Here is a 27,502-nt window from a genome sequence, read left to right as displayed (position 1 = left end):
TATGGTGAGGAGGGCTGGGTCCTAATCAGTCCCCACCCCCACCCCAGTGAGGACTGGACCCTGCCCCAGTGGGTGTCCCCTTGTCCTGGGTGTGGGTTGTTTGCTGGCCCAGAGGGCACGGGGGTGGAGTTGGCGTCTGTCCTGCTGACACCCTCCTTGCTTCTTTCACAGGTTCGTGCTCTGGATCCTCCATCTCCTGGATGACATTCGGGCCCTGCAGGGGGCTGTGGGCTCTCTATGCACCCGTATCAATGAGCAGCAGCTCCCAAGAGGGATGCCCCGGCATGCCTGACAACCTCATGCCCAGCCTCCAAATGTCCCCATGTGGTGGGGCTGAGGCCCTGAGATGGTGGGGGACTGGCCCAGACTTGCAGGGCAAAACCCAGGCTGCCTCTGGGTCCCGCCACAAAGTGGGCATCGGAGACACTTCTGGGAGACTCTGGAGAAGGCTCTGGCATGGGGAGGCCCCAGGCCCGACATGGGCGGCCTCTCTCTGCTCCTGCATGTTGCCCAGCTCCTGCTTCATGTCAGCCTCAAGCCACAGAGCTGGGCAGTGTGTCTTCAACCTCTTGGGGTCACAGACCCCTTTAAGAGTTTGAAGAAAGTCCCAGTCCCTCTGCGGGAAAGGACACTGTGCACAGACTCACAACACTGGGGCCACAGCGTCAGGGACACCCCGACGCCAGTCTCCAAAGTCAGCTCAGAATCCCAAGTCTGCAGCGAGTCATTGGGACCTCACCCCGATAACCACACTCCTGCGAGTGGGAGCAAAAATACCTGTGCCTCCTCCGAATATGTGAGGCCCCTGTTTTTCGGACAATCCTCTCTCCCACACCGGGTTTATGGTGTTCAACGCCCTTTAGAAGAGGGAAATGTCCAGAAGTGTTGAAATGAGGATGTTCCCCTTTCCCACCCCGAATGTCCTGTACTAGTTCCTGAGGGGAACGTAATATACCATGGATGCCAAATAGGGTTCACTTGTCAGGGGGTTGGGGTGCCAGCAATGGGGTAGCGTTGTGCCTTTAACGCAAATCTTAGATACCTAATAAGGTGCAGAATGTTCAGACATCACCATCATTTTCCCACCAAATTCCAGATTAGAGGAGACCCAGGTCTCTGCACTGAGATGAACACTGAGTGCCCAGGTACCTACTGTGTGCTAAGCATACACCCATTTCACAGATATAGAAACTGAGACTCAGCAAGGGTAGGTGACTTGCCCAGGCCACAGTTAGTATGTTGTGGGATCGGTCAGAGAAGGTGGGAGTACCTCATCATCTGAGATGTGCTTTAAAAACCAGAGCCCTGGCCAACACTGCGGCGAGGCCGGTGTGGCATGGGGAGAATGAGGGGCAGGAGAGTAATCCTTTGATGGGTCCCAGGGCTCTGAGCCTCCTGAACTGCAGCTTCATTACTTCTGTTAAAAGAAGGAGAATTTGGTCTCCAGAACTCACCTCCCATCTTGACAAACACTGATACATCTGCCTCAGGCCCCGCGCCCTAGCAGGTGACCTCAGCTCCTTCCTGAGAAACCAAGCTCTGAGTCAGGGACTGCCCCTGCTTTGCTCCCTTTGACATCTAGAAAAACTGCAAACAAACTGTGCTCCTCTGCCCACAGGTCCTTTGCCCTGCTGAGCTCCCTTCCCGCCCTGCCCACCCCCCCCATGGTCGTTAGCACCCCCTCCATCCTCAGCTCTGCCCTTCTGCCCTGATCAGGGCATGCGGTCAAAGAAAAGACGGTTCAGGATGCTTGTTAAAACAGTCAGACAGACTTGATTCAGGACTATCCCAACAGGTGTCGAGACCACTGCACCGGGCGTTTGCAGGAGGGGAAGGGGATTGTGCTCAACTCGGCATACAACTTGGAAAAGTGGGGATTTCTAGCCAAGAAGCAGATTGGGGTGGAGGTGTCTGTGGGTGAAAAATTACTAAGAGGGTCAGGTAATTCTTGCTAAACTGACCTAACAGGATTCTTATGAAGGCAGACGGGGGCAATAAGACACCACTTGGGGTGGGGGTGGGGTGGGGGGATGAGGAATCAAGGGTGGGGCCTTTTCACCAAACCGACTTAGAAGGATTCTTGCTCTTGATGAGGCCCAAGGATGAGGTCAAGGGCTTAGGGGAGCCTGACTAACGTGTGGTCAAGGAGAGAATCTTTGTCAATCCCTGAAGCCTTCTCTTCTTTCCACTACAAAGCTTTCCTGCTCCTCTGCCTGCCTTTGAGTCTCTGTCAAATGCAAGTGATAGTGGCCAACTCTCTTGCTCCAGCCGGCTCTGAATAAACAGCCCATCCTCCTCTCCTCTTTCTTGTTCTCTTGTGGCTCCTTTTTGGTCATTTCCACAGCTGTATCCCCAGCACCTAGAACAGCAGCAGGAACCAAGGAGATGGTCAATAAATATTTATGAACTTCATGATTGAATACAGGAAGCCTTCCAAGATGCCCAGCGAGGTGTGTTCCCCACCCGGTGGGCCCCCGAACCCCTGTGCCTCCCTCAGACACAGCACTGACCCCCCCAACCTGTGGGGCCATCTCCTTCATAAGTGTTTGACCCTTGTCCTCTCCCCTAGGCTGTAAGCTCCTTGAGGGGGGGGCCTGTCTGGTAGAGATGCCTGGCACCCAGTGCTGGGGCCCCACCCATCTCCCGGTGGCCCTCCCTGCCCAAGGGAGCTTCCACTGCAAGCTGCTGCCACCCTCCGCTCAGCCTGCTCCAAGCAGACCACAGGTGCTGGCAGGGACGCCCCAAGAGCAGCCCTCGGTCAACGGCGGATGAGAGTTGAAGGACCTACACTCCACTTCCCTCCCACCTCCTCCCTGTGGCGTGTTGTTTCTCCTTGAGAAACTGAGCCCCATCTGACAGAGTAGAACCTGCCCACGTTCTTCCCTTGGCCCTTCCCCACTCCGCTCCTACTATCTCCGGGCGTCACCACGCATTCAAATCCTGGTCTCTGGGACGGCTTCTGGAGGTACCCATCTAAGACAACACCCAAGCTACTAAAGAACAGCTGAAATGAATTTGTAGACCAAATGTGGGTCTACGAGTTAAGAAAATGTGTAGGTCTGTGAAGGTGGTTAAATTTGGAGGAGCTTCCATGTTTAGCCAGGCATCACTTTAGCATTCGTTCATTCATTCAGTAAACACAGCTGAGGGCCCACTGGGGGGCATGCTGGCTCGGTAGTAGAGAGACCACCATCTCTGGCAGATGGGATGATGCTGGTCACCAGCAACGTGGCCTCTGGCACGAGGCAGGGAGTGTGCGTCTGACTTCTCCAGGGCTCAGCGGACTGGCCCTGAAGCTTACCCAAGTCTTCAGTGCTGACTCCATACTCTCCCAGCACTGCCAGCAAGTACAATTCTGTTCCCCCAAGCCAGGACACCTGGAGGGATTGCACGCATGACAGACGACACCCTGGGTCCTGTTTTGGGGACAGGGCAAACCCAAGAAGGATCTCATCTGTGAGGACGGGCACTGACAGCTGGAGTCCTGAGGCCTGGGGGGAGCAGAAGAAGTGTTTATTCATACATGCAAAGTGAATCACAGGAATGGATGAACGGTGTGGTGTCACCTGAGGGCAAGGAGAAATATCTTCTTCCTTTACTCTTTTAAGTTCTCGACTGGGGCCCTTGTTTAACAAAAGACAGATTAACGAAAAAGACACAGAAATTTATTTAATATAAGTTTTTTTTCTTTTTCTTTTTTTTTTTGTGAGGAAGATCAGCCCCGAGCTAACAGCCATTGCCAATCCTCCTCTTTTTGCTGAGGAAGACTGGCCCTCAGCAGTCTTGATAAGCCTTGCGTAGGTCCGCGCCGGAATCTGAACCTGCGAACCCTGGGCGGCTGAAGCGGAGCGCACAAACTTAACCCCTACACCACTGGGCCAGCTCCTATTTAATATAAGTTTTATGTGACACAGGATCCTTCATAAGCAAATGAAGACCTGAGGAAACAGTTCAACCTGTGTTTTTATGCTGGTTTGAAGAGTGAAAAGTGGTGGAAAGATATGATAACAAAGGGTATGAGACAAGCGCAGTGAACTGCAGGAAACTTAGCAAAGTCTGTTCATTCCGATGTCTCTCTGTGTCCCTGCATCTTTGGAGAGAACGATGCTTCTTTCCTCGGACCATGGGGAGGGCACCTCGCATATGAGGGTCTTATGACCCGCTTCAGGGAGAGGTCAGAAAGTCCTTCCTACACGTGCTGTTTCTCAAATCCTTCAGCGTAAAATATTCAATATGCCCAGGTGCCATATTTGGGGGTAGCATGTCCTGAATTCCACCGATGCACACAACTGAATATTACTCAGCCTTAAAAAAGGAAGGAAATTCTGTCATATGCTACAACATGGATGAATCTTGAGGACATCATGCTAAGTGAAATAAGCCAGTCACAAAAGGACAAACACTGTGCGATTCCACTCAACAAGGTCCCTAGAGTAGTCAAACTCATAGAGACAGAAAGTAGAATGGTGGGTGCCGGGGGCTGGAGGGAGAGAGAATGGAGAATTATTGTTTAATGGGGGCAGAGTTTCTGTTCTACAAGATGAAAAAAGTTCTGGAATGGATGGTGGTGATGGTTGCACAACATTGTGAATGGACTTAAAGCCACGGAACTGTACATTTAAAAATGGTTAAAATGGAAGGTTTTATATTATGTATATTTCACCAGAATAAAAAAAAAAAAAGAGTGAATTATACAGGCAGAACTAGGAAGCTGGGCCCAGGATGGGGGCTGAGAAGGTAGAGTGAGGCTGACACTGGGCTGTTCAGGTTGGCCTACCTGAGGCCATCAGTGGTGGTTAGGAAATGTCGGGCAAGTGTGTGCAGGTGGAAGGGTCAGAATGAGCCTGGGGCATTGTGGGGGTAGGCATTGTCTTTCTGTGAAAGGATCTAGGCATCTGGCAGGTTGATAGAGAAGCCAAGGCCTCCCACACAGGCAGTCTCCAGGTGCCGGGCTTTGGTAATGGGGTGAGGGATGCCCACCCTCACTCTGCCCAGCACTGCAGGGAAGAGGTGAGCAGGTCCTCCTCGACCCAGGGTGCCCGAGCTGACCAAGCACAGTCAGAGCAGGCAACTCTCTGTATTTCCAGTTCTATGGAGGAAACAAACCCTGGATCTCATGGCACCCACCCGCTCCCCTTCCTGAAAGTCTGGTGACATACAGTCAGTTCTCGTTATTCACAGTAGTTATGTTCTATAAAGTCACCACCTACCCTCCATTAGTGAATTCTGAATTGTTGCTCCTAGAGGAAATATGGGGTTAGGTTCCTATGAGCTTCTGGTTACATTTTCATCAACCAATCAACACATAACCTTATGTTATAGTGTTTTCTGTTTAAAGACACCTTATTTGATATATGTTGCTGATCCATTGACACTGAACTCGCAGCCACCAGCATTATAACTCGTGCCTGGACAAAGCTTATCTAACACGTGTTTTCCCCATAGGGCCCATCACAGCCTTCTCTTGCTTAGGAACGCTAGATCAGCACCACACATGGGGGCCGTTTCAAACAGCTAAGTCACCAACAAAAGGCACAAAAATGTGAAAAACATACATAGCCTAGAAGAAGGACACTTGTTTACAGCAGGAGCACTGAAACAAGATAGCAGAGCGTCACTTGCTCAACCCCAACTGGGAATGGGCATGTTGGGCAACTCAGATTTTTTTTGCTGCTCTGGGCGTGTTCACAAACGATCCCAAAAGAGCTGTGAGTATTGACTTTGTAATTACAAATATACTTGAGGGAGCAGGCGAATTCACAAATATAGAACCTGTAAATAATGAGGATCGACTGAGTGTTTCCATTCTGAGCTGTCTCTCGTTCTCCGTGTCTTCTCGTAGGTCTCTGGGCCAGTGGTTCGGCCATTTCCTGTCCAATAAGATGAACAGTCACTAGGACTGCCATACTGAAGCTTATTATGGGCCAGGTAGACCTGCCACCAACATTTGCAGGGCCCAGGGCAACAAACTTGGGGTTGACCAACTGTCCCAGTCTGTCTGGGACTGAAAATTTTCCCAGGATGTAGGACTTTCAGTGTCCCAGGAAAGTCCCAGGCAATCTGGGATGAGTTGGTCACTCTACATAACATGAAAACCATGTAAAAGTTTTAAATCTAGGTTATTTAATACTACTGAAAATTAAAATCTTATTAAATATTTTTACCAAAATAAAACTATTTGCAATTCTACTGTCTCATAACCATCTAGTTGCAAAGTAAAGAGGAGGTGTCAAATTTCATGCATTTTGGCCAACCCTGTGAATACACAAGCTTAATAGCAACATGAGTTGCTTAATATTGCAAAATGCTCCTCAGCCTTTGTGGACAGCTACTGCCAATCTATCCCACATTACATGGCAGGCACCATGAATTAGAACATGAAGGGCCACAAGCAAATGGATGCCTGCTATTTCTGGGAAATGCCAGTTCATTATGCAACGTCCACTGCTTCCCTGCTATCTGACAAAGATCCGACCAGTTAATTCATCTTTTCTCTTTCCTAAGCCCTCCACCTCTCAGTCCTCCCCATTCTTCTGAGCAGGGTATAGGTCTGACGTGAGCAGGGCACAACCACAAATCTTTGCACCATGGGGAAGCCACCACATTTTCTTTTGGGGAAATAGATCAAGAGATGCAGACAAGTGTTTCTCTATGGCCTGAACAGTAAGATCAAGATAGAGGATGTTTGCAGCTCAGTGTTCTGGCAACTGAGGCTGGATCCCAACCGCAGGAAGGGCCACGTGTGGGTGCATGGGTGTGAGCGAGACAGAGACTCAGAGAGAGAGAGAAGGTGACCCCGGGTAGGGACCCCTGCTGCCCAGGGCTCAGGGTGGTTGTCAGGCACTGACTATGTGTGTTCCCCCCAAATTTATATGTTGAAGCCTTAACTCACAATGTGAGGAGGGCTTTGGGGCTTTGGGAGGTAATCAGGTTCAGGTGAGGATGTGAGGATGGGGACCCCTGGTGGGATTACCATTCCTGTGAGAAGAGGAAAAGAGACCAGAGCTCTGGCTCTCTGCCATGTGAAGACAGCAAGAAGGCTTCTGTCTGCAAGCCAGGAAGAGGGCTCTCACCAGGAATGGAATCAGCCAGTACCTTATCTTGGACTTCCCAGCCTCCAGAACTGCGCTGTTGTGTAAGCCCCCAGTCTACGGTATTTTGTTACGGCAGCCCGAGCTAAGACAGTGGTGCTGCCCGGCACTGTGCCAGATGCTTCTGTCCACCACATTTAACTTCTCAATGACCCTCTAGGGTATAATAATAAATATCTCGTTCCTTTTTCCCTGGTTCCTAGCACACAGCTCCCAAAACTCTTGGAATCTCTGGAGGGATGGGCGTCTTTTCTATGCTAATGAGATGACTGGTGGCCCCTAAACAGCTTCAGGATGGGGACCAGTCACCAGAAAGAACAAGTCTTGATTAGAGGGTTGGAACTTTCAGCCCACCCTTGACCTCTGGGGAGGAGAGGAGGGCTGGAGATTGAGTTAATCACCAATGGCCAGCGATTCGATCAATCACGCCTATGGACTGGAACTTCCATAAAAACCCCTAAATGATGGGTTCAGAGAGCTTCCAGGTTGGCAGACACATAAACGTGCCAGAGGGTGGCACTCCTGGAGGGGGCACGGAGGCTCTACGCCTCTTCCCCATGCCCCGCCCTATGAATCTCTTCCATTTGGCTGTTCCTGAGTTATATCCTTTATAATAAACTGGTATTTGTAAGTCAAATGTTTTCCTGATTTCTGTGAGCCGTTCTAGCAAATTAAAGAACCCAAACAGGGGAGTGCTGTGGGAACCCCCTACATTGTAGCCAAGTTGGACAGAAGTGTGGGTAACCTGGGGACCCAATTTGCGACTGCCTTCTGAAGTGGGGGCTGTCTTGTGGGACTGAGCCTTAAAACTATGGGGCCTGTGCTAACTTTGGGTAGTCGGTGTCAGAACTGAACTGAATTGTTGGACACTGGCTGATGTCAGAATTAGTTGACATCTGAGAGTTGCAGAAGTGGTGTTGGAAAAGACACCAAGTAATTGGTGTCAGAAGTGTTGTAAGTAAAAACAGCTTACTCCACAGTTGTTTTCTCTCCTATGGTACAGAGATGGAAACTGCAGCTCTAAGAGGTTAATGATGCCTGCAAGCTCTAGTTAATGCTAGGGAGCAGAGAAGCCAGCGTGGCTGCCAGGTCCCCTGATGTCAAAGCTCATGACTCACCATCCTAGTTACAGGATCCTGGTCTGGCCCACTGGGGCACTGGGCAAGGGGCTGAGAGAGCCAGACCATGGGACCCTGCTCAGTCCTTTCTTCTCTTTGTCTGGGGAAAGGGGGAGAGGCCACTTGCTGCCAACGTGCAGCGATGAGGAGGTGACCCCTCAGCCCCGCTCCTTTTCCATCCACATCTGGGTCACACCAGGGAGGACAGGTGTCCCACGCAGCTGACCACGAATGTGTGTCAGCGGACAGGAGGAGAACATGAATGCCTGTGGCTGGTGGCAGGATGGCTCCTCTGGGGCCTGCACTCATAGCCTCTAATGCCTGCCCTCGGCCTGGCCTTCCTGTCTTCAGCCCTGAGAGTAGTCATGCAATGCAGGAGGGCTGGCAGGTGCAGGAGGAAGGGGTCCCCGGTGAGGACCAGGAGGCTAGAGATTGTGGCTCCAGCTGACCCTGAGGCAGCCTCAGTTCTCTGACCCAGAAGCTTCATTTCTGTCCCCGCTCTGAGTGGGAGGTGGGCGTGGAGGACAGTCAGTCTGGGCAGGCCTGTGAGTGCCCCCCGATCCCCACCCCAGCAAAGCCAACATGGTCAGCGACAAATGAAGGGACCTGCTGCTTCCTCATTCTGGGCCTCTATCTGTGAAGTGTCTGTGTGACGTGGCTGCTAGCCCAGGTGGTCACTAAGGCCCTGCAGCTCCCATGCCCTGGGATTCCGGTCCATAGACGAGGAGAGAGAGAATGACCCACCCTAGAGGTCTGCAGTCTCTGAGGCAGCCCAGCCTGTCTCTGCCCTGCTCCTGGCTCCTTACCCCTCCAGGCATAGGCTCAGCAAAAGCAGGAAGTGTCGCGGACTTGGGAAGCTCTGCTGGGGGGGTGGGGGCTGTCATATACAACCCACATGTCCAGGCACTTCACAGGTGACATTCTGAATCCTGCCAGCCACCCCACCTGCCGTGTTACAGATGAGGACACTGAGGCACAGAGAGGGGGAAGCCGGATTCCAAAGCAGACACTCTGCACTCTCTATGGGCCTTGATGGAGAAAGGAGGAGGCTTCTCTGTCCATGCCAGGAGGGGTAGGACGCCCAGTGGACTCGGATTGCTGGCTGTGTAACTCGGGGCAGATGCCTGACCGCCCTGCATGGGCCGCTGGGGAAATCCTCCACGCAGTGCCGGACACATAGGTCAGTGAGCAGTTTAGCCTTTCCTAGGGCACCACGAATCATGTAGGCCTGAGCCTCCCCAACTCCCACGTTCCTGCACGGGCCCCTCCACCCTGCCGGCAGCTGCTACTCACAATTTTTACTTACAAGTGAAACTTAGAAATGGAAACTTCGTGTTACTATCGCTAGATGAAAAGATCTCTACCACTTGCCGCGAATCACCCAACAAAAAAACTGCAAGAAAACAAGGCAAAGACATTAAATTCTTAGATGCTGGTGTCTGCTTAAGGCTTGCCGTCCCCACGTAGAAAGAGAAAAGGATTATTAAGGACCTAAGTGGGCAACCGCTGGGATGGAAAGGAACCCAGGACATCCGCTGTCACGTGGTTATGGAAAGCCTCTCTCCACCCTCGCCGGGCGCCAGGCCTCCCCCTCTCCCTCCTCCGCCCCCGCCCCCGCCCCCAGGTCGCGGAGGAGGGAGGGGTGGGCGTCCTGCCCCTATTGGCCCGCCCACCGACTCATTTGCATGGCCCGAGGGGGCGGGGCCTCCGGGTGACGTCACGCAGAGACTGCCTGCGCCGCGGGCCGAGGCCCACCTGAGAGCCCGCGGGCGCGCAGGCCGGAGCGGCGGCGGACCGGGACCTCGGCCCCCCGAGCCACCGCCGCTATGTGCGACCCCGAGCGCGGCTGGAGCCTGTCTTTCTCGGGCTGCGGCTTCCTGGCCTCGTACCACATCGGGGTGACCTGCTGCCTGAGCGACCGCGCCCCGCGCCTCCTCCGCGACGCGCGCATGTTCTTCGGCGCCTCGTCGGGAGCGCTGCACTGCGTCGCCTTCCTCGCGGGGATGTCGCCGCGTACGTCCGGGGCTGCTGCCCGGCTCCGCGCGGGAAGGGGGCGCCCCCGGCCGGGGTGCGGGCAACCCCTGGGGGTCGCGGGGCGCCCGCTGGAGCCGATTGGACATGGACACTGCGGAGTACATCCCAGAGGGTCCCTCCCCAGGCAGATGCCTCCTTCACTGCGTCCTCTCGCCCCGCGACGGAGGGCTTTGTCCCCCGGCCTGGGAAGGGGCACACCTGGGGAGCGCCTCCCATGGGCGTGAGAACCCTGAGCGCATCCCCGCCCCAATCCCCCTCTGGCGTCCGGGCCTGAAGGAAGCCCCCACCCCGGGACTGAGAGCCGGGTCTTCGGGGAGCGACGGGGAGGAGGCAGCCCGACCAGGCGTGGACGGAGGGTGGAGCGGGTTCCTGTGTTCCCCGGCATCTGCGGGGAGGCGCTGGCGAGCTGAGCTGCCGAAGGGAAGGGCCAGTTTGCCCTGGGTCCGACCAGAAGGGGGTCGTTGGCCTGTGTCTCAGGGTGTGCGCCTTCTTCCTTCTGGAGACTAGAGGGACTGCAGACACCCTCGCCCAGGGCGCCTCTGGTCCCCGCAGACTCCTCCAGGGGCTAGGTGCCTCTCAGGGAGAGGGCTTCTCTTCGGAGTCCTCTTGGGCAGACGTGCTGGTTTGGAATTGGGGTGGGGTTGGGGGTATGAGTTTATCTCCTCTCCTCCTTTGCCCGTGTTTGAGACGCTGCCTGGGGGCTGGAGGGGATCCCTGGACATCCTCCGTCCCATCCTCTTCTCCTCTCCACACACACCCTGCTCAGTGCCACTGGAAATGAGGTCCTGTGCATTTGAATCTTGTCCTAATTAAACATCTGTCCATGTGGGTGCCCGTGGGGGGAGGTCGTGGGGCTTGTGCCCAGCTGGCCCAAACTACTAGGTTATATCATTCGGGTCTGGGGTTCGGAACCAGGGGGCGGGGCCTGGAGCAAGTGGTCTCCTGGAGCTGTTGGCACCCAAAGGTGCCAGACAGGAAGATAATGCACCTTATCAGCCTCTGTTTATCTGGGCTTACTTAACAATTTACTCTTTGCTCTACCTGGGGACTGCTGTGTTGGGCGCCACCAGCAGGGAGTGACTTTGTTTCTGGTGGCCAGGAATCCCCTACCAGTAGGTGCAGCCTTGTCGTTGGATAGGATGAGTGAGCAGACCCTGGGCTGGCCCAGAGGTGGGGATTTGGAGGGAGGCCACTCTGGCTGCCTTCTCCATTGAGGGAGAGAGGAGCAAAGGGCAGGAAGTGTGACCTCGGGGAGGAGTAGACTGACCACATAGCCAGTCTGCACACCCTGGTTTTTAACAATGATAAAAGCCAGCCCTTGTATCCCCAGGTGACCTGAAGACACCCTCATGGTTGAATGTTTAGTTGGGACCAGTTTCACATGCACTGGCCCCAGCACCTGAAGGACACTGGCTCCACTGTAGAGGGTTCCTAACTGGCAGAGGACAGGTGCAGCCTGGGGCCATGCCCTGCAGGACAGGAGGAGGCCTGGGAACCACCACGTCCTTGGAAAGTAGGTCTGGAGGTTTCGGCAGGAGCTGGTCCCCAGGTTCCTGCTTTAACCTGCTGTCTCACTTGGGGACCGCGGAGGAGCATTTCCCAAGGACCTCGACTTGGGCAGAGCTCCTGAGGGTGCATGTAAGTCAGGGCTGACTTGGCAGGAGAGACTGGCAGAACCTGCCAGCTGTGTGCAAATTCGCCCCTTCTGTCCCGGGCTCTGTGGGGCCATCATGCAGGGAGAACTGAGTAGAGGTCAGAGGTTGGGTCAGGATGGGCTGGCGCTTGTCTGTCCTTCTACATCCCCAAATTTTATGACAGGCCAGGTCTCAGGCTGAGACAGGTGCTCCCACATGCCAAGGTGTTGCAGATCAGCCCCAGGGAGCCAGGCCAGTGAATGAGGTCAGATGGAGCAAGAATGTGCCCCACGCCCACTGGACATTCTGATAATTCTGGTGTTAGAGATTAAAGGTTAAGTCTAGTTATTTTATTTATTTATTTATGTATTTATTTTTGTGTGTGTGGAAGATCAGCCCTGAGCTAACATCTGCCAATCCTCCTCTTTTTGCTGAGGAAGACTGGCCCTGGACTAACATCCCTGCCCATCTTCCTCTACTTTATAGGGGATGCCGCCTCAGCATGGCTTGACAAGAGGTGCGTCAGTGCACGCCCAGGACCCGAACCCCGGGCCGCCACAGCAGGGCGTGTGCACTTAACCGCTATGCCACGGGGCCGGCCCCCATTAAGTCTAGTTATTTTTTTAGGAGCCTTCTCTGGGTTGAGCACCTTACAGATTGTATTGTATCTAATCCTCTCTGTCTCCAAAAGATAGGTAAATATTGTCCCACGTTAAAAACACACAGTCTGGGCCGGCCCCATGGCCTAGTGGTTAAGTTCCGCATGCTCCGTTTTGGTGGCACGGGTTTGGTTCCTGGGCTTGGACCTACACTGCTCATCTGTCAGTGGCCATGCTGTGGTGGCAGCTCACATGCAAAAAAAAAAAAAAAAAAAGAGGAAGATTGGCAGCAGATGGTAGCTCACGGTGAATCTTCCTCAGCAAAAAAAAAAAAAAAAAAAAAGCACAGTCTGAGACTTAGAGAGGCAGTGGGGTGGCTTACTGAGGTCACTCAGCTAGTAAGAGGTGGAAGCAGGATTGAAACTCAGGTCCAAGCCTGCACTCCTCCTCTGCTCACTACAGTGTCAGCCCCATCTGTGCTGCAGCCCTGATGCTGATGAGTCCCTGGCTTCTGGCTTTGAGGGTGATGGAGGTGAAGAGAGAGCTCACCTAGGCCTGTAGAGGCTCGGTCCCGTGACCAGGACCTAGAGCAGCACTGTCCAGTAGAAGTAGAGTGCAGGCCACAGATGTCATTTTTTATTTCCCAATAGCCACATGGAAAACGTAAAAGACACAAGTGAAATTAATTTTATTTATCCCAGTATGGCAAAATATTATCATTTTCCCATCTAATCAATGTAAAACATTATTAATGAGATATTTTTCATCCTTTTTTTGTACTAAGCCTTTGAAATCCAGTGTGTGTTTTACATATCTCAATTTGGACTAGCCGTGTTTCAAGGAATCATGCGGCTCAACATGTGTGTGGCTGCCGTGTTAGACGGCAAAGGCCTAGAGAAAGGTTGGCAGCTTCCTTGCTGTCAGGTTTCTGATCTTGCCACAAAGCATTCGCATCTCCAGGGCGGTAAATTGCTTTGTATATTTGTCTCCCCCTCCCCCGCCCCAGACCTGAGTCTGCAGATCATTATGGACCTTTGCCGGAGTGCCAGGAGCCGGAACATTGGCATCTTCCACCCATCTTTCAGTGCGGGCAGGAGCATCCGAGAAAACCTCCACAGACACCTTCCAGCCAACGTCCACCAGCTCATCTCCGGGAAGATGTTCATCTCGCTCACCAGAGTGTCGGACGGGGAGAACGTGCTGGTGTCTGATTTTCAGTCCAAAGATGAAGTCGTGGATGTAAGCAGTTTGCTTCTCCGGGTGTTGTCGAGTAAGAAAGCCTGTTTCATGTTGGAAGACACAGAGAGGGCTGTCATAGGCCACCTGCCCTGTTTCTTAAGATGCAGAAGAACCTGGTGGCCCGTGATGCTGGTTGGCTTCCTGCACCAGTGACGTGAACTCCGTGTGCATCTGGCGGTCCAGTCCGTAGCGTGTGTAAACCCTAAGTGTTCCAGGACAGTTTCAATTTCAAATAACGCCTCCCCATCCTTCAAGACTCAGCTCATGACCTCTGTCATGAGTGTGTCCCTCCTCCCAATGACACATGTTCCTCAATGAGGCCACCTCGAGTGAAGCCTCACAAGCATGGGAACATGCCTTATTTGCCTCTGTCCTCAGGGTCTCACACAGAGATCATTTGCAATATCTAAAAACCATTTAATTTGGCTGATGCGTTTTATGAGAATTCCTTGACTACATGTCACTTGGCACAGGTCTATACGTGATGGCAGCCTGGCACATATAACCAGCAGCACCTCCGCAGCCAGTGTCATCCTCCATTTAATCTTGTTTCCAGAAGCTCTCTGTAGACAGCGCTTGTCCAGTCCCGCATGAGTCCGTTCTCTGAGTGAATCAGTGTTGTGTCATGCTTAGTGCTTTCTAGCACAGTGCTACTCAAAGTGTGGTCCTTGTACCAGCAGCTTCAGCAGCCCCTGGGAGCTTGCTAGAATTGCAGGTTCTCAGGCCTCACCTCTGACCTATGATATCTGAGTCCCAGGAGTAGGATGCAGAGGCTGTGGTTCAACAAGCCTTCCAGGTGGTTCTAATGAATGTCAGCATTTGCGAAGCCCTGATCTAGTTCCTTCCCAGTCAGCGAGTTGACAACACTTGGTCCTATCTGCGACGGCCCAGGGCCACTCTCGTGGGGAGCAGGGGCAGGAAGTTGATGTCCACAGACAGTGTGGTTAAGGAGCTTATCCTTAGGCCTGAAATACAAGTGTGTAGGTTGGTTCATCGTTCATTCAACTCATTTATTAAAGCGCCTACTCTGTGCACAGAGCATTTTCAGGCTTGTTGCTCTGCTCACTTGGAGGAGGCTCGTCAAGGCCCAGGGGAATAAAGGGCACCTGTTGTGGCCTGTGGGTTCACTCCCTTTTGTCTTCACAGGCCTTGCTGTGTTCCTCCTTCATCCCTTTCTACGTTGGCTTAATCCCTCCTTCCTTCAGAGGCGTGGTGAGTCCGCTTTTAGACTGTGTTTGCACGGCTCCTGCCTGCAGGGCACTAGGCTCAGGCACCCTGGACCTGTCCCCAAATGCAGAACCTTTTGCCTTGCAGCCTTTCAGACAGAGATTCCATGGCTGAGCCCCCTTCCAGGCAGGCTGGGCAGCCAAACCAGCTTCATGTAGAATCAGTTATCTGGCTCTCTGTAAGGGAAGCTGGTCCTCTTAATCTTCACCTGCACACTAAAGATAGGTTCCCAATGGTCTAGGTAAAGTATAAGACGCTTAAGAATCGGTTACTTGCTTCAGGTAGAGCTTATTCTCAGGGGTTGAGAGTTTCAGTCCCCACTGGGTCTGGCTCTGTCCTTTTCAGCCCGTGGCTTTGGGCAGAAGCCACCGACAGTGCTGTGATTTGGTTCCATTCAGCAAATTTGTGTTTTGGCTGATGCCTGGGCCCTGCCTGGAGTGGAGCAACTGAAGTTGAGGTGTCTGTTCTGAAGGCTCTGGGCCAGACACTGGGCTATGCTGGACCACTGGGCGGCCGCCCTGTAGGGCAGCGGTTATCAACCGAAGATGATTCTGTCCCTCCACTTGGCTACCTGTCAATGTCTGAGACAGTTTAGGTTGTCACAGTGGGGGATGCTACTGGGATCTAGTGTAGAGGCCAGGGATGCTACTCAGCATCCTACAGTGCACAGGACAGCCCTCTCAACAAAGAGTCATCTGACCCCAAATGTCCGTAGTGCCAAGCTGAGAATCTCCGTGTAGGGAGAGAAGATACGACATCCTAACGTCTCAGAGCAGAAAGGCACTGTAGAAGCCCTCTCGGTTGATGCTTTAAGAGCCGTGCCATCCTCACATTGCAGAGCGAGTTGCAGAGGCAGGTTACACTTAGCCTCACTTGTGCTCCAGAGCAACCCCGTGACAGACACACTGTTGTCCCTATTTACAGACGAGAAAACTGAGGCCAGGAGCAATGTAGTGGTCACCCCAAATTCTCAGCCTCTGCCTGGCAGACAAACCTAGAGTTGAATCTCTGCTCTGGCAAGTGTTAGCTGGGCCTCTTAGGACACATTTCTTAACCTTTCTGAGATTGATCTGCAAAATGAGGATTAAGAATAGTGCAGTATCATAAAGTTGTTGTGGGAATTACGTGAGATACTGCAGTCAGGTGCTGAGCACAGAGCCTGGTACCTGTAAGTCATCGGTAAATGAGGGTTATTTCATCCTTATTGTTGTTGTTATCTTTCCACTTCCCTGTAGTGGGTACACAGTCACCCATTCAGTAGACTCAGCGGAAACCTGCTGAAAATTAGAACAGATCATTCTTGAGATTCCACCAAGCAAACTCAGAACGTTACCATAGAAACATTCAGAGTGGAAGGAAAAATTCTATATGACGGGGAATAATTGGATTTAGACTACCCCTTGAGTGAAAAATAGTCAACCAAAAATAGTCCTCCCTCCTCAGTCTTAACTAAAGATTCCTGACGTGGTCCCTTTCTGCCAGTGAGGTTCTGATGCATTCCTACATCTTCCATAGAAATTGTGTGGCTACAATTTTGAAAATACTCTCTGTCTGCATCTGCTCATTTTTGGACTCAAGGCAAGAATCTCTCGATGGCTAAGGCATGGCTGAACATGCCTGATTCTTTTCGGACTTGTCTGAGGCCAAGCTGTGCCCTGAGATTTCTCCCTTCGGAAGGATTGGCTGGGAACCATCCTCCCGCTATCATATTTGAAGGCCTTTTTCTGTGGGTGCCGACGGCTGGGCCGTGATGGTCGTGGGTTTGGGAATCGTTCTGACACTGGTTTGATAGATGCAGACTCTGTCCAAATTGTTCCAAAACCTGCCTGCCCCAGCCCGAGGTTGTTTAAGGATACGGATGCAGGAAAACTGATGCTCACAGTAACTCATCCCAAATGCCACTTAGTTGTGGGATAAGAGGACATTTTCTGGGGCCTGTCCAGCTCCCAGGTTCACTGTTTCCTTTAAGTCTCCAAACCCCTCAAGGTGTTGGGTCTCATTTTCAAGGTGTGGACAGATTCAGGCTTACAGGTTAAGTGTCTTGTCCAGGATTTCCCAAGCAGCAAGGGGGGTCTGGAATGGAACCCATGACCATCTGTCTCCTTTAGGGCAGAGTCTGCATCACACTCTGTCCCCAGTACACACAGACCCCTGGTCCATATGGCCCCTTTATTCAAATTACATGGGCATGCCTATGGGTGCCCGCCGGGGCTTAGAACTTGGCCAGCACAACATGGGCTGGACTGCAGCCTCCATCTGCCTCTTTGCCAGGCACTTTTTGTGCAGTGCACAAACTACACAACAGTATATAGCAACCCTGAGTACCAGCGTAGATCCTGGCCTGGCACAGAAGTGCTTAGTCAGGATTTGTTGAAAGAGTATTCCAAAGTGCTCTCTTTCCACTGTACCAGCCTACGGCTCTGAGAAGCCTCTGCCCGTAATCTGAAAAACACAGAAAACACCAGCCCAGAGCTGCTGACAGTATGTCCTTTTTTTCCTCCCTTAAAAGCGATACGTGGATGGAGGAGTGAGTAATAATATGCCCTTCTTTGATGCAAAAACGACCATCACTGTGTCCCCCTTCTATGGGGAGTGTGACATCTGTCCTAAAGCCTTGTCCACGAACTTTCTCTACATGGACTTCACCAAGCTCAGTGTGCGTCTCTGTTCAGAGAATGTCTACCTTATGTTACGAGCGCTGTTCCCTCCGGATCTCAAGGTGAGCGGGGGGCTGTGTGTTCTGGGGGTCCAGCTCTTCTTTGCTTCCCTCTTTGCCAGGAGATCTCCCAGTCGTTCTCTACGCAAACAAACAGACCCATCATTGAAGAGGAGCTCAGGGAGGGGTTGCTTGTTCCAGAAGCTCCGTGCTGCCCCACGTGGATCATGGGAATTGCCAGGGAACATTTAAACAGCTGCTGCTCAGATCCCCCTTCCAGGAGCTGTGGTTTAAGTAGTTAGGGGTGCAGCCTGGGCACTAGGATTTTTTTTTAAGTTACCTGGATGATTCTTTTTTGTTTTTCTTTTTTTTTGCTGGGAAAGATTCACCATGAGCTAACATCTGTTGCCAATCTTCCTCCCCGCCCCCACAAGCCCCAGTACATAGTTGTATATTCTAGTTGTAAGTCCTTCTAGTTCTTCTGTGTGAGCCGCCACCACAGCATGGCTACCAACAGACGAGAGGTGTAGTTCGTGCCTGGGAACCGAACCCAGGCCACCAAAGTGGCGGGTGCCGAGCTTTAACCGCTAGGCCATCAGGGCTGGCTCTGTTGATTCTTATTTGCAGCCATGGTCCAGAACCACACTGCATGTGGTGGTTTAATCTTTTTTGATTGTTGTTGTTTTAGTAGGCCCTACCGCCCTAATATAGTAAGAAAACATGTAGACTGTGGACGCTCACAGTTCTCTGGGGAGAAAGAAGGCTATACCATGCAATGTACGCCAACAGCGTGTGCTCCGGAGAGAGGGAAGGCTGTCCGACAGAACTGGTTTGCCTGTGTGGTTCGTATGCAGACAAGGAGGCAGCTGTTATTGTCCCGGTGACAACTAGAAAAGGCCCCAATACTTGTTAGGGTGGAGGCCCATCAAGAGACCAAGGGAAACCTGCACCTGTCGTGCCAGGGCGCCAGCGAAGGCTCCACGGAGGGGATGTCGTTCCAGCCGAGTCTCGCAGGAGAGTGGGGCTGCCACCTCCCAGGAGCACAGAGCTGTCTGTCCAGCCCTGCGTGGCTGTGCCCGGCACACAGAAGGGGCTCAGAGCTTGGAGGCTTCCTCAGCCTGTCTCTGCAGTCCTCCGGGAATATGTAGATGAATGGTGCTGAGTGAACCAGCCCCTGCAGTTAACTTCCTTGATTTGCTTACAGGTGCTTGGAGCGCTATGCCTTCAAGGGTATTTAGACGCGGTCAGGTTCTTGGAGGAGAAGGGTATGTATGGGCGAGGGGAACAGACGTGGGGTCTTGTTAGCAGTCTTGGTAAACCGGAGGTTGCTGTTATTTATGTCACTCCGTGCTCAGCACCGTCACCTACCATCTTGCTCAGCCCACTCACTCATTAACCCCGTGTGATAGGAAATCTTTGCCCCATTTTACAGATCTGTTTTTCTATTCTGCTTGAACTACCGTGAACCTTTAGTTTAACAAGGGCTGACTTTACACGGTTTCTGATGAGCCAGGGCCCCAAAGGAAGCACTCCGAATAGCTGTCACCAGCCAGGTGTGGGTCCCACCCACTGGACCTATTGTCCTTTCTGGGGTAGTTCTTGCCTTGGAGTCACCCTGACTTGTCCAGGCTGCAGGAGTTGGGCTTTCGAAATATTAGGGTGGAACAACTATTAGATGTGCTTGGGCTAGTTTTCATCAATACTAGAAGTTGGTTCATGTATTGATCCTCTGAATTAGTCTTTGGCCAAGACCAAGGAGACAGCGTGGCTTAAAGGGCATGTGTGTATTTATCTACTCAGAAAATGTTTGCTGTGCACCTTTTGGTGCCGAGCAGTTGGCTCTGCGGCAGGGATCCTGCAGTGGACAGAGAGGTGTGGCCCCTGCCCTCCCAGAGCTTACAGTCCTGTGGTAAGGCAGGCAGATGAGTAAGTAGAAGGATGATGGTGTGCAGTGCCCTGCGGGAAGGTAGAGGACGCTATAGGATCACACAGCAGGGGTCTGCAAGGCATGAGGAAAGTAGGGCTTCCAGAAGATATATATTCATGTTGAGACTTTGGGGGTGGCTAGGAGCATTCTAGCATGTGGGACGGGGGGTGAGACCTACAGGCAACAGACTTCAGCCGGTTGGACAGAAAGAAGGCCTGTGTAACTGGAGTAGTGGGCGTGGGGGATGCTGAGAGATGGACAGAGAGGAGAGGGGCAGGGATGGTGATAAATGAAAAGTGGAGGGGCAAGCCTGGGCCTTGTGGACATGGTGAGGAGTTTGTGTCCTGCAGCCATAGGGAGCCATTGAGGGTGCTGAAGCAGGAGTGAGGGAGGTCCGAGGAGAGCTTTGGATGGCCCCCGTGGCTGCAGTATGGAGAGGGCGAGACCAGCACCCAGGAGGCTGACGAGGCAGCCAGGGTTGGGGCAGCAAGGATGGTGGAAGGGGCCCAAGAGTTCAGGACTTGGAGGTGACTAACCAGAGATTTGGGCAGAGGAAGACTCAAGGATGAAGTCCTGGCTTCTGGCTTAAGTAGCTGGGGCTGGAGAGAGGGGGCTCGGCTCACAGGTTCAGGGCACCTGGGAGGGAGTGGGTTCTGCTGGAAAGCCCAGTGTCAGAGTCCAGAGTTCTGGGGAGCAGTCTGGACTGGGGATGAAATTTGGGGGCAGTCTAGGAATAAATGACCACAGTGAACTCCGTGGGGCCGGACTCTGGTTGCTCAGTGACTTTCCTAACTCGCTGACTTGGGACAAGCCACCTGCCCTCCCTGGGCCTCCGTTTCCACATCTGTAGCCAGGGGTGTTCAGATTGCGTGATGTCCAGGTCATTCTTAGTAATTCTAAAGACTGGTGTGGGGCTGAGCACTTGCAGCATCTGTGCTGGGTTTGGGTTTAAAGATCTCAGCCAGGTCCTCGGGCCAGGCTAGCTTCCCCGGGGTCCTGCAGGGGACACGTGGGGGTGGGGTAGGTGTCCTCGGGGAACAGAGTCTGTGAAACATACCCAAGGGACCGTCAAGTTCCGGAGGGTGAGCAGCATGTCTAACAGAGGCCAGAGGATCCAGGGGGTTACAAATGGGAGGTGTAACATGGGGAGCAAGGTGCGGGCATCCAGGAGCAGCCCCTGGTCTTTTTAACCTGAGGTTGGAAGCAAGAGGTGAGCCAGGGGCAGCTGTGGGCATCTGAAACTACCTGTCCCCCGTCCCCACCCAGCGTGCCAATTCCATGAGAGCAGGAACCACTTGCTGTGCCAGCTACCGAGCCCCAGTGCGTGCACAAACTCCCTTACCTGATGCTTCTCTCAAGGCGTGTGATGGAAGCCTGATGTCAGAGCTAGGTTCAAATCCCGCTCTGTCACTTATTGGCTGTGTGGCTTTGGATGAATCTCTTAACCTCTCTGTGCTTCTGACTCCTCAATTGAAAAGTAGAGATGATGATAATGGTAGCAGTTGAATGGTTGCTGCAAGGCCTGACCATGAAGTTCCTAACTCGGGCTGGAATGCAGGCCAAACCAGTGGTTCAGTTATTACAAATTAGTTATGATCCTTGTATTTCAGTCTCATGAATCCACATGTGGCTCTGGAGCCCACACAGCTAGACAGGGATTGAGCCAGAAGCCAAACCCACATCTGTCTGGCTTCATAGCCCCACACTTCTTTCGCCCTGTGACAAAGCCCTACCCTCGCCCTGTCCCCGCCTTGTATTTAGCTCAGAACAGGCTGCAGCTTCCCTGTTAGTTGCTTGCCTCCCCTATCCACCTGCGGGTGCGTGGGCGATAATGACCCCCTGCTGCCCAGATGCGCCTGATGGTTTGTTTTCTGTGCCCACCGTAGGCATCTGTAACAGGCCCCATCTGTACCGGATTTTATCTTCCCAAGAGCCGGAGGTCCTCGCGTCCCTGCGGGAACACATGAGCCTGGAGTCTGCCCCAGGCATCGCCACTGGGGAGATGAGTCCTGAGGGAGATGAGCTGCTGGACCACCTGCGTCTCAGCATCCAGCACTGGGACGAGAGCATCTTGGAGACCCTGTCGCCCAAGCTCACTATAGGTGCCGGCTCCTCAGGGGGCTGGACGGCAGAGGGTGTTGTTTTCTGTGACTCTTTGAGAGACTGAAAGGGCTTCTCTGCTGTGTTATGAAGGAAGAGATGAGGCAGAGTGACAGGGCAGGCCCTTTGGGGCCCCCACCTCCTAGCACAGGCCTCCCGTTCACCCAGGCATCTTGCTCAGTTTCCCTTCCCATGGGAAGGGGTCAAGGCCAGAGGGCAACTCCAGCTGAGTCTGTTTTGAGTTAACCAGACACACTCTCAGCTCCTAGGGTCCGGGCACACTGGATTTTGGGGGCCCCAGGGGCGGGCCCATTCTTTCAGAACACATTCTCTGCCTGTCTTTCCCTCTCAAAGCTTTCTTTCTCAAGGGGCCTCTCCTGATTTCCTCCTCCCCCCAAACCCACAATTTTGAACCTTCACTGAACGGTAGTATATTGTATCATGTCATCAACTATTAGATGGACAGATGAGAGCACAAACCAGCTTCCGATCAGGCATTCGGAAAAATTCAAAGATGATCGGGACACCATTCCTTGCCCCTGAGGCACTGACGCCCTAGGAGCTGCACAAACCAGCAGCTGCCGAGGTTCACGTGATTTGAGGCGTCATGAGGTCTTTACAAAGGGGAAATAGAAGGCCAGGGGGTTCCAGGCAGGAGATGGAATCCACTGAAGGTACAAGGAAAAGCAAAGAAAGCAGGTGGACTGTTTGAGAAGTTTATGTAACTCCTCCAAAAATAGTTGTCAATTTAAAAGAGAGTCGTTAATTGGGAACCCTGTATCCTGTGGCTGTTCTGGGCACATTCCCCATTTGATCTGATTTGCGAATGCTTCTGATTTTTGGGCTGCCAGGGTTTGTGTATTTCATAGAAATTCCCAGCACCACCATGGTATGGTGGTTGGGTTTTCCCACTGGTGAGAGGTAGACCTCCAAATTGTCTTTTTCAGCGCTGAGTGAAGCAGTGAAACACCGAGATGGATACATGAGCAAGATTTGCAACTTCCTACCGATTAAGGTGATGTCCTATGTCATGCTGCCCTGCACGCTCCCCGTGGAGTACACGATCGCCGTGATCCAGAGGTGAGTGTTTCCCGTGGCCTGTGTCTTCCTCATGGGGCTGGGTGAGGACTAAGTGAGAGGCCCTCTCCCTGGGGCTGGGCTCCTTGTGCAGCGGGAAGGAGCTCCCGGTTCTGTAAGGGACACCCCTGAGAGGAGCCTCAGTGGCGAGCCCCTGCCCATCCCACCTCCTTTCTCATTGCCGGTATAGGTTTGTCACTTCTTGTAGGTCTGTACTTTTATTGGGGGTGTTATTCCTGGTTTGTTGGGAAGGATGTGAGGCAAACGCCTGTGCGTGCCAGAATCCTGGGCATCTGTCTTACCTCAGCATTTTGCAGACTTACTTCGGTGTTGACTTTCTTTTTAGCGAGTTGGTCCAGCTTGCCCTTCAGTCCATCTTTTAAAGCCCACCCCATCCTTCCAAATCCAGCTCAGCTCTCCGGCCCTTGGTGGACCTTCCCAGAGCCCTTCCCCGCCCCACCGAATTAGCCACCTGCTCCCCGCACCGCCTTGCCCTGGGTGGAGGTCTGTTCAGGCATTTATCAAAGCCCACAATGTGGGAGTCGGTGGAGGGCAGCGGTCAGGCCTCCTTGGCGCTTCCTCCACTGGGCCCGCTTGTGGCCAAGCACAGCAGGGCTGGGTGGGGGGATGGTATCTCGACTACAAGATTCTCTGCGTCAGGGGCATCGTGCCACAGACACGTAGGATCCTGGAAAACCAAGACCTTTTATTTCCGTGTAAATCCTTGAGTTTCCCTGAATCAGAAGTGGCCTAACTTTGCTTTAGGGCTTTTAAGTAGGCTTTTAAGTAGGCATAACATCCCAAATCCACCCTCTAGGAATTTATCAGATTGGGATTAGAAGTGACCCTGACATTTTACCAGGCAGAGGGTGTTATTGTACGAGATCTGCCTTTTGTTTGGTTTTTGTTCTGTTTGTGTTGGCTTGTCTTCACACTGATGCGATGTCTGTGTGCCTTGGTTTTATTCCTACAGAATAGTGACGTGGCTTCCGGATATTCCTGACGACATCCAGTGGCTGCAGCAGATGACCTCCCAGATTTGTTCTCGAGTGATGACGCGTCTGCTCCCCACGTCCAGGTAAACGATTTGGCTGTGGGTGTGTGGGTCTGACAGGCACCCCTTTCATCCGATCAGGCCTCATGTGCCATTCTAGAGATACCACTGGGTGCCGGACGGGTGGGAAGGAGTTTATCCTTTAGTGCAGGGGGCCCTGTCTTGTGGGAGGCAGCTGAGTAAAGCAGAGGTCCCCCATGCGTCTGCTGAAAGCTCACGCAGACCTGCCTGCTCAGGGGGCTATGGAGTGGGAAGGCGCAGGGCAGTGTGGCCGTTGGAGCCCGGTTTTGATGGCAGAGCTGAGAGCTGGATGATAAGGCAGGGGAGGGGCAGAGGGGACGGGTGCAGGTCAGGGAACGTCACACAGCATTGGTTTGCCTGAGGGAAGGACCTCTCGATCACTGCAGCCCAGGGAGGGGGTGAGGGCATGGAGCCAGAGGCAGGACCAGGCCAGCTTCCTGTGTGCACGGGGGACGGGGTGCTTGTTAGTGCAGATTCCCCACCGACCTCAGACTTGCTGCCTCCCGGTCTTGGTGTGGAGTCCTGCCATCTGCCTTGTTAACATGGCCCAGGTGGGCTGCTTCTCTCTGAACTCTGAAAACTGATTCAGAGCAAGGCGGCCTTCATTCCAGTTACGAGGGTGGGATCTTATCCTGAAAATCGTGGACCTCAGCTTCTCACCTGTTCAATGGGGCTGACCCTCATCTCCTCATTGGGTTTCTCTGAGGCTTTTGGGAGCCCCTGGCACAGTACTGGACACATGGTGGGCACTCAGGAGACGGGGCCTCAGTTGTTACTGCTATTGGCAGACATGGAAAGGTTTAAGTAGGGAGCGGAAGGGTCTGGTCTGCACTGGGAAATGAGCGGAGTGGCCATGGGGAGGAGGCTGCATCATGGGGCCCGACTGGCAGCAGGCTCCACGGCAAGAGGGCAGCTGCACTGGCCTAGGCGAGGACGAGGGGGCCTGTTCTCACAGGCCTGAGAGGTGGGGACCGAGAGGTGTCCATAGGCTCCAGGGCCAGAAGGAGGTGCCAGCTGCAAGCCCTGGGGCCTACTCTCATCCCAAGGGAATGGGACAGCCAGTGAGGAGGAGGAGGCCTGGGGGATGGAGGTACAGGCTGTGGAAGGGCACCCTGGCGGGCGAGCTGGTTTGTGTGGGGGAAACTGATGGGCTCCATCATGCCTGTGGATATCCAGTGGGAGGTGGCCAGGTGGCTGGAAGGGCCACAGGCTTGGAGGCCCCAGATGGTGACATCAGCCCAGCACTGAGGGGCGGGGGAAGCTGTGGCTTTGGGCTGGGCCGCCCAGCAGTGCCCAGAGTGTGCAGGGTGGTACAGTCAGCGTTGGCCAGCAGTATTCGTCTGTCCTCACTGAGATGGAAGACCTCAGAGTGGCAGGGCAGCAGCTGAGTTAGTGTTCTTCACTTATTTCAGATCCCAACCGCTGGCAAGCAGCCAACAGCCCCCGCCCCAACAGAAACCAGAACACAATGGGCACTACTGGCCTCCCCACCCCGCGGTGGACCCGGATGCCGCCCTGTGGACAGTCCAGTAGAGGCCAAAGCCGAGGCTGCCCGGCAATCCATCTTCTAGTCCAGCCTGACCTCCTGTAGCAGAGTGTCTGCGGGGTGGGGAGGGCCTGCTCCTTCCCCACGTTTCCAGTGGAGAAGAGTTTCTGAGTCATTTGAGGAGGCAAGTCTAGGACGTTCTTTCAGAGGTGCTAGACCTTTGCGATCTTTGTGCGGCTACCTCTGCACGGCCTTTTAGTGCCCCGTGGCTGTGACCTACAGAGTCCGGCCTCTGTGCTGAATTTAGGGTTTCTTGAAACCAAAGGCAATCAATTTTGTTATTATGAAAAGATGCTAAGCTACTTTGGGTGTACATGGTGGTTCAGAGCTTAAGGAAACCTATTATTTAAGCATCTGAGTCAGTGAGCTCAGTTGGTTGAGAAACGGCTCCAGGAAGCCCCACGTGGAGGGTCCATGGCCGACTCTGTCTTGCAGCCCTCTCCACCGTCCTGGCGGCGCGAGGTTCCTAGGATGGCCAGTGTTTGGATGGAGGGGAACCTATGGCTGGGGGCTGGGCTGCCCTTTCTGCAGTCTCGGGGTTTGGAAGGACGAGAGAAGGGTGACCCCATCTCCCCGTACAGGAATCTGTCAGTGCTGTGGGAGGGGGTGCCATCCTTCTCCAAGGAGGGCACTGCCAGTCAGAAGGCATTAAAATAACGTATTTGCATTTTGGAACACCTTCTTGACCTAGCCTAAATATTTGATAAAGAGTTTTATATAAAATATAAGGACATCTTATTATCTGTTGAATTATGTAATATGTGAATCAGTGAGATTAACAGAATAAGCCTTAAAAGAAAATCTGGTGCATCAACAGTCACCTCGGCCCCCCAGGCGGGAGCCCAACACAACAGCAGAGCTTCTGTCCGTGCTTGTTTTCCTCACCCCCTTCTCCCTGTCCTCTCTACTCCCACAGCCTTAATGGAGACAAGCAAGAGACAGCGACCTGCCTTCTCCCCGGGTGTGGTAATTTGTTGGCAGGCACAGTGGAATGGGACTCAAGGTGAAATGTGTGTGTCTATTTTTCTTACTTATGCATTCAAGTATTACAAAAAGAAAAGAAACAATGATAAGCTCAAAATCCTAAATGCTGGCACAGAAAGCTGCTACTTCCACCTACTTTGTGTAAGTATCCTGGAGTCGAAGAACCAGCAAGTTCAGACCAACTAATCTATTGCAAAGATGGTGCTCTTAAAAAAAGAATGTGGGGGGCCAGCCTGGTGGTGTAGTGGTTAAGTTCGTGTGCTCCACTTCGGCGGCCCAGGGTTCGCAGGTTCAAATCCCAGGCGGGGACCAACATACCACTCATCAAGCAAAAAGAAAAAGATAGGCAACGGATGTTGGCTCAGGGCCAATCTTCCTCACCCCAAAAAAGAAAAAAAAAAAAGAATGTGGTTCTAGGGGCAAACTCTATATGAGCCTGTTCTCTTGAGCTGTGATGAGATCGTGAACTCCTAGAAGGCAGGGACTGCTTGTGAAAATACGGGGTCATCGCTTAGCGCGTGGAAGCCTCCCTTTGGGGCTCCTTGCATCTCCAGGGGCCTTCTATTCTGGTGGCACTCACCGCCTAACTGAGGTAAGGGCTGGTGAGTGGTGGGCTCCTCCAGCCACCTGGGCCTCAGACCTGTCCCCTTGCTGAGCTGGCCTGAGGGTGGGGGAGGCCATGCCTGACCTCCACCTGGACTCCTGAGAACATACCCTCACACCTTCCCCTGAGCTCCCCACTCTCAGGTCTCCCAGTTATCTGTCATCTGTTGGAACCACAGCATAGGTCACTAGCACATATGACCACACATGAGCTGTATTTTACAGTAACCAACATGTTTCTGTACAGACATATACACTAGTTCGGTAATTGTTATTAGGAAAGAAATATGTGAAATGGCTGATAGGATTACATGGGACTTACTTTCCTACTACTTTTTGAAATTGTTCAACCTTCTTACAATAAGCGTATATTCTATAATTTTTTAAAAATGTCTCCTAAGACAAGGAGGTATAACACTCTTAGAAATGGCCAAGGCTTCCCTCCTGGCCTGTGCCTTAAATGGCACCCCATGCCCACCCCCCCCTGTGCCTGCACCTCCCCAGCACTGCTGGGGTTTCTCCTCAGCATAGAAGAACATTCTTAAGTTCCCCCTACCTTACCTAATAAAACGCTCCCTCTATTTATGGTCCA

General features: G+C 52.9%; 1 protein-coding gene across 3 annotated transcripts; it reads left to right on the top strand.

Moving 5' to 3' along the window:
• The first annotated feature begins 9,994 nt into the window (after positions 1–9,994).
• On the top strand, positions 9,995–26,648 carry LOC131421506 (1-acylglycerol-3-phosphate O-acyltransferase PNPLA3-like). 3 transcript variants are annotated; one of them, XM_058568181.1, is made up of 9 exons: positions 9,995–10,222; positions 13,483–13,715; positions 14,862–14,927; positions 17,452–17,661; positions 18,803–18,863; positions 21,412–21,627; positions 22,573–22,705; positions 23,676–23,780; positions 26,240–26,648. In XM_058568181.1, the coding sequence occupies exons 1-9, from the start codon at positions 10,036–10,038 to the stop codon at positions 26,328–26,330; spliced, it is 1,302 nt and encodes a 433-aa protein (XP_058424164.1). In that variant the 5' UTR covers positions 9,995–10,035; the 3' UTR covers positions 26,331–26,648. The 3 variants fall into 3 exon arrangements, with proteins under 3 accessions (XP_058424164.1, XP_058424165.1, XP_058424166.1); XM_058568182.1 differs by lacking the exon at positions 14,862–14,927; XM_058568183.1 differs by lacking the exon at positions 21,412–21,627.
• Positions 26,649–27,502: the final 854 nt, after the last annotated feature.

Source organism: Diceros bicornis, chromosome 25 (assembly GCF_020826845.1).
Source record: "Diceros bicornis minor isolate mBicDic1 chromosome 25, mDicBic1.mat.cur, whole genome shotgun sequence".
NCBI classification, from domain to species: Eukaryota; Metazoa; Chordata; class Mammalia; order Perissodactyla; family Rhinocerotidae; genus Diceros; species Diceros bicornis.
This window is presented reverse-complemented; position numbering and strand designations above follow the sequence as displayed.

What these genes read in the sequence shown, in the direction of transcription:
- LOC131421506 (XM_058568181.1), top strand. Translation starts at nt 10,036, where the DNA reads ATGTGCGACCCCGAGCGCGGCTGGAGCCTGTCTTTCTCGGGCTGCGGC. An exon ending in CTCCTTCCTTCAGAGGCGTG is followed by an intron (nt 14,928 to 17,451) that starts GTGAGTCCGCTT and finishes CTCCCTTAAAAG; the next exon opens with CGATACGTGGATGGAGGAGT. An exon ending in ACGATCGCCGTGATCCAGAG is followed by an intron (nt 22,706 to 23,675) that starts GTGAGTGTTTCC and finishes TTATTCCTACAG; the next exon opens with AATAGTGACGTGGCTTCCGG.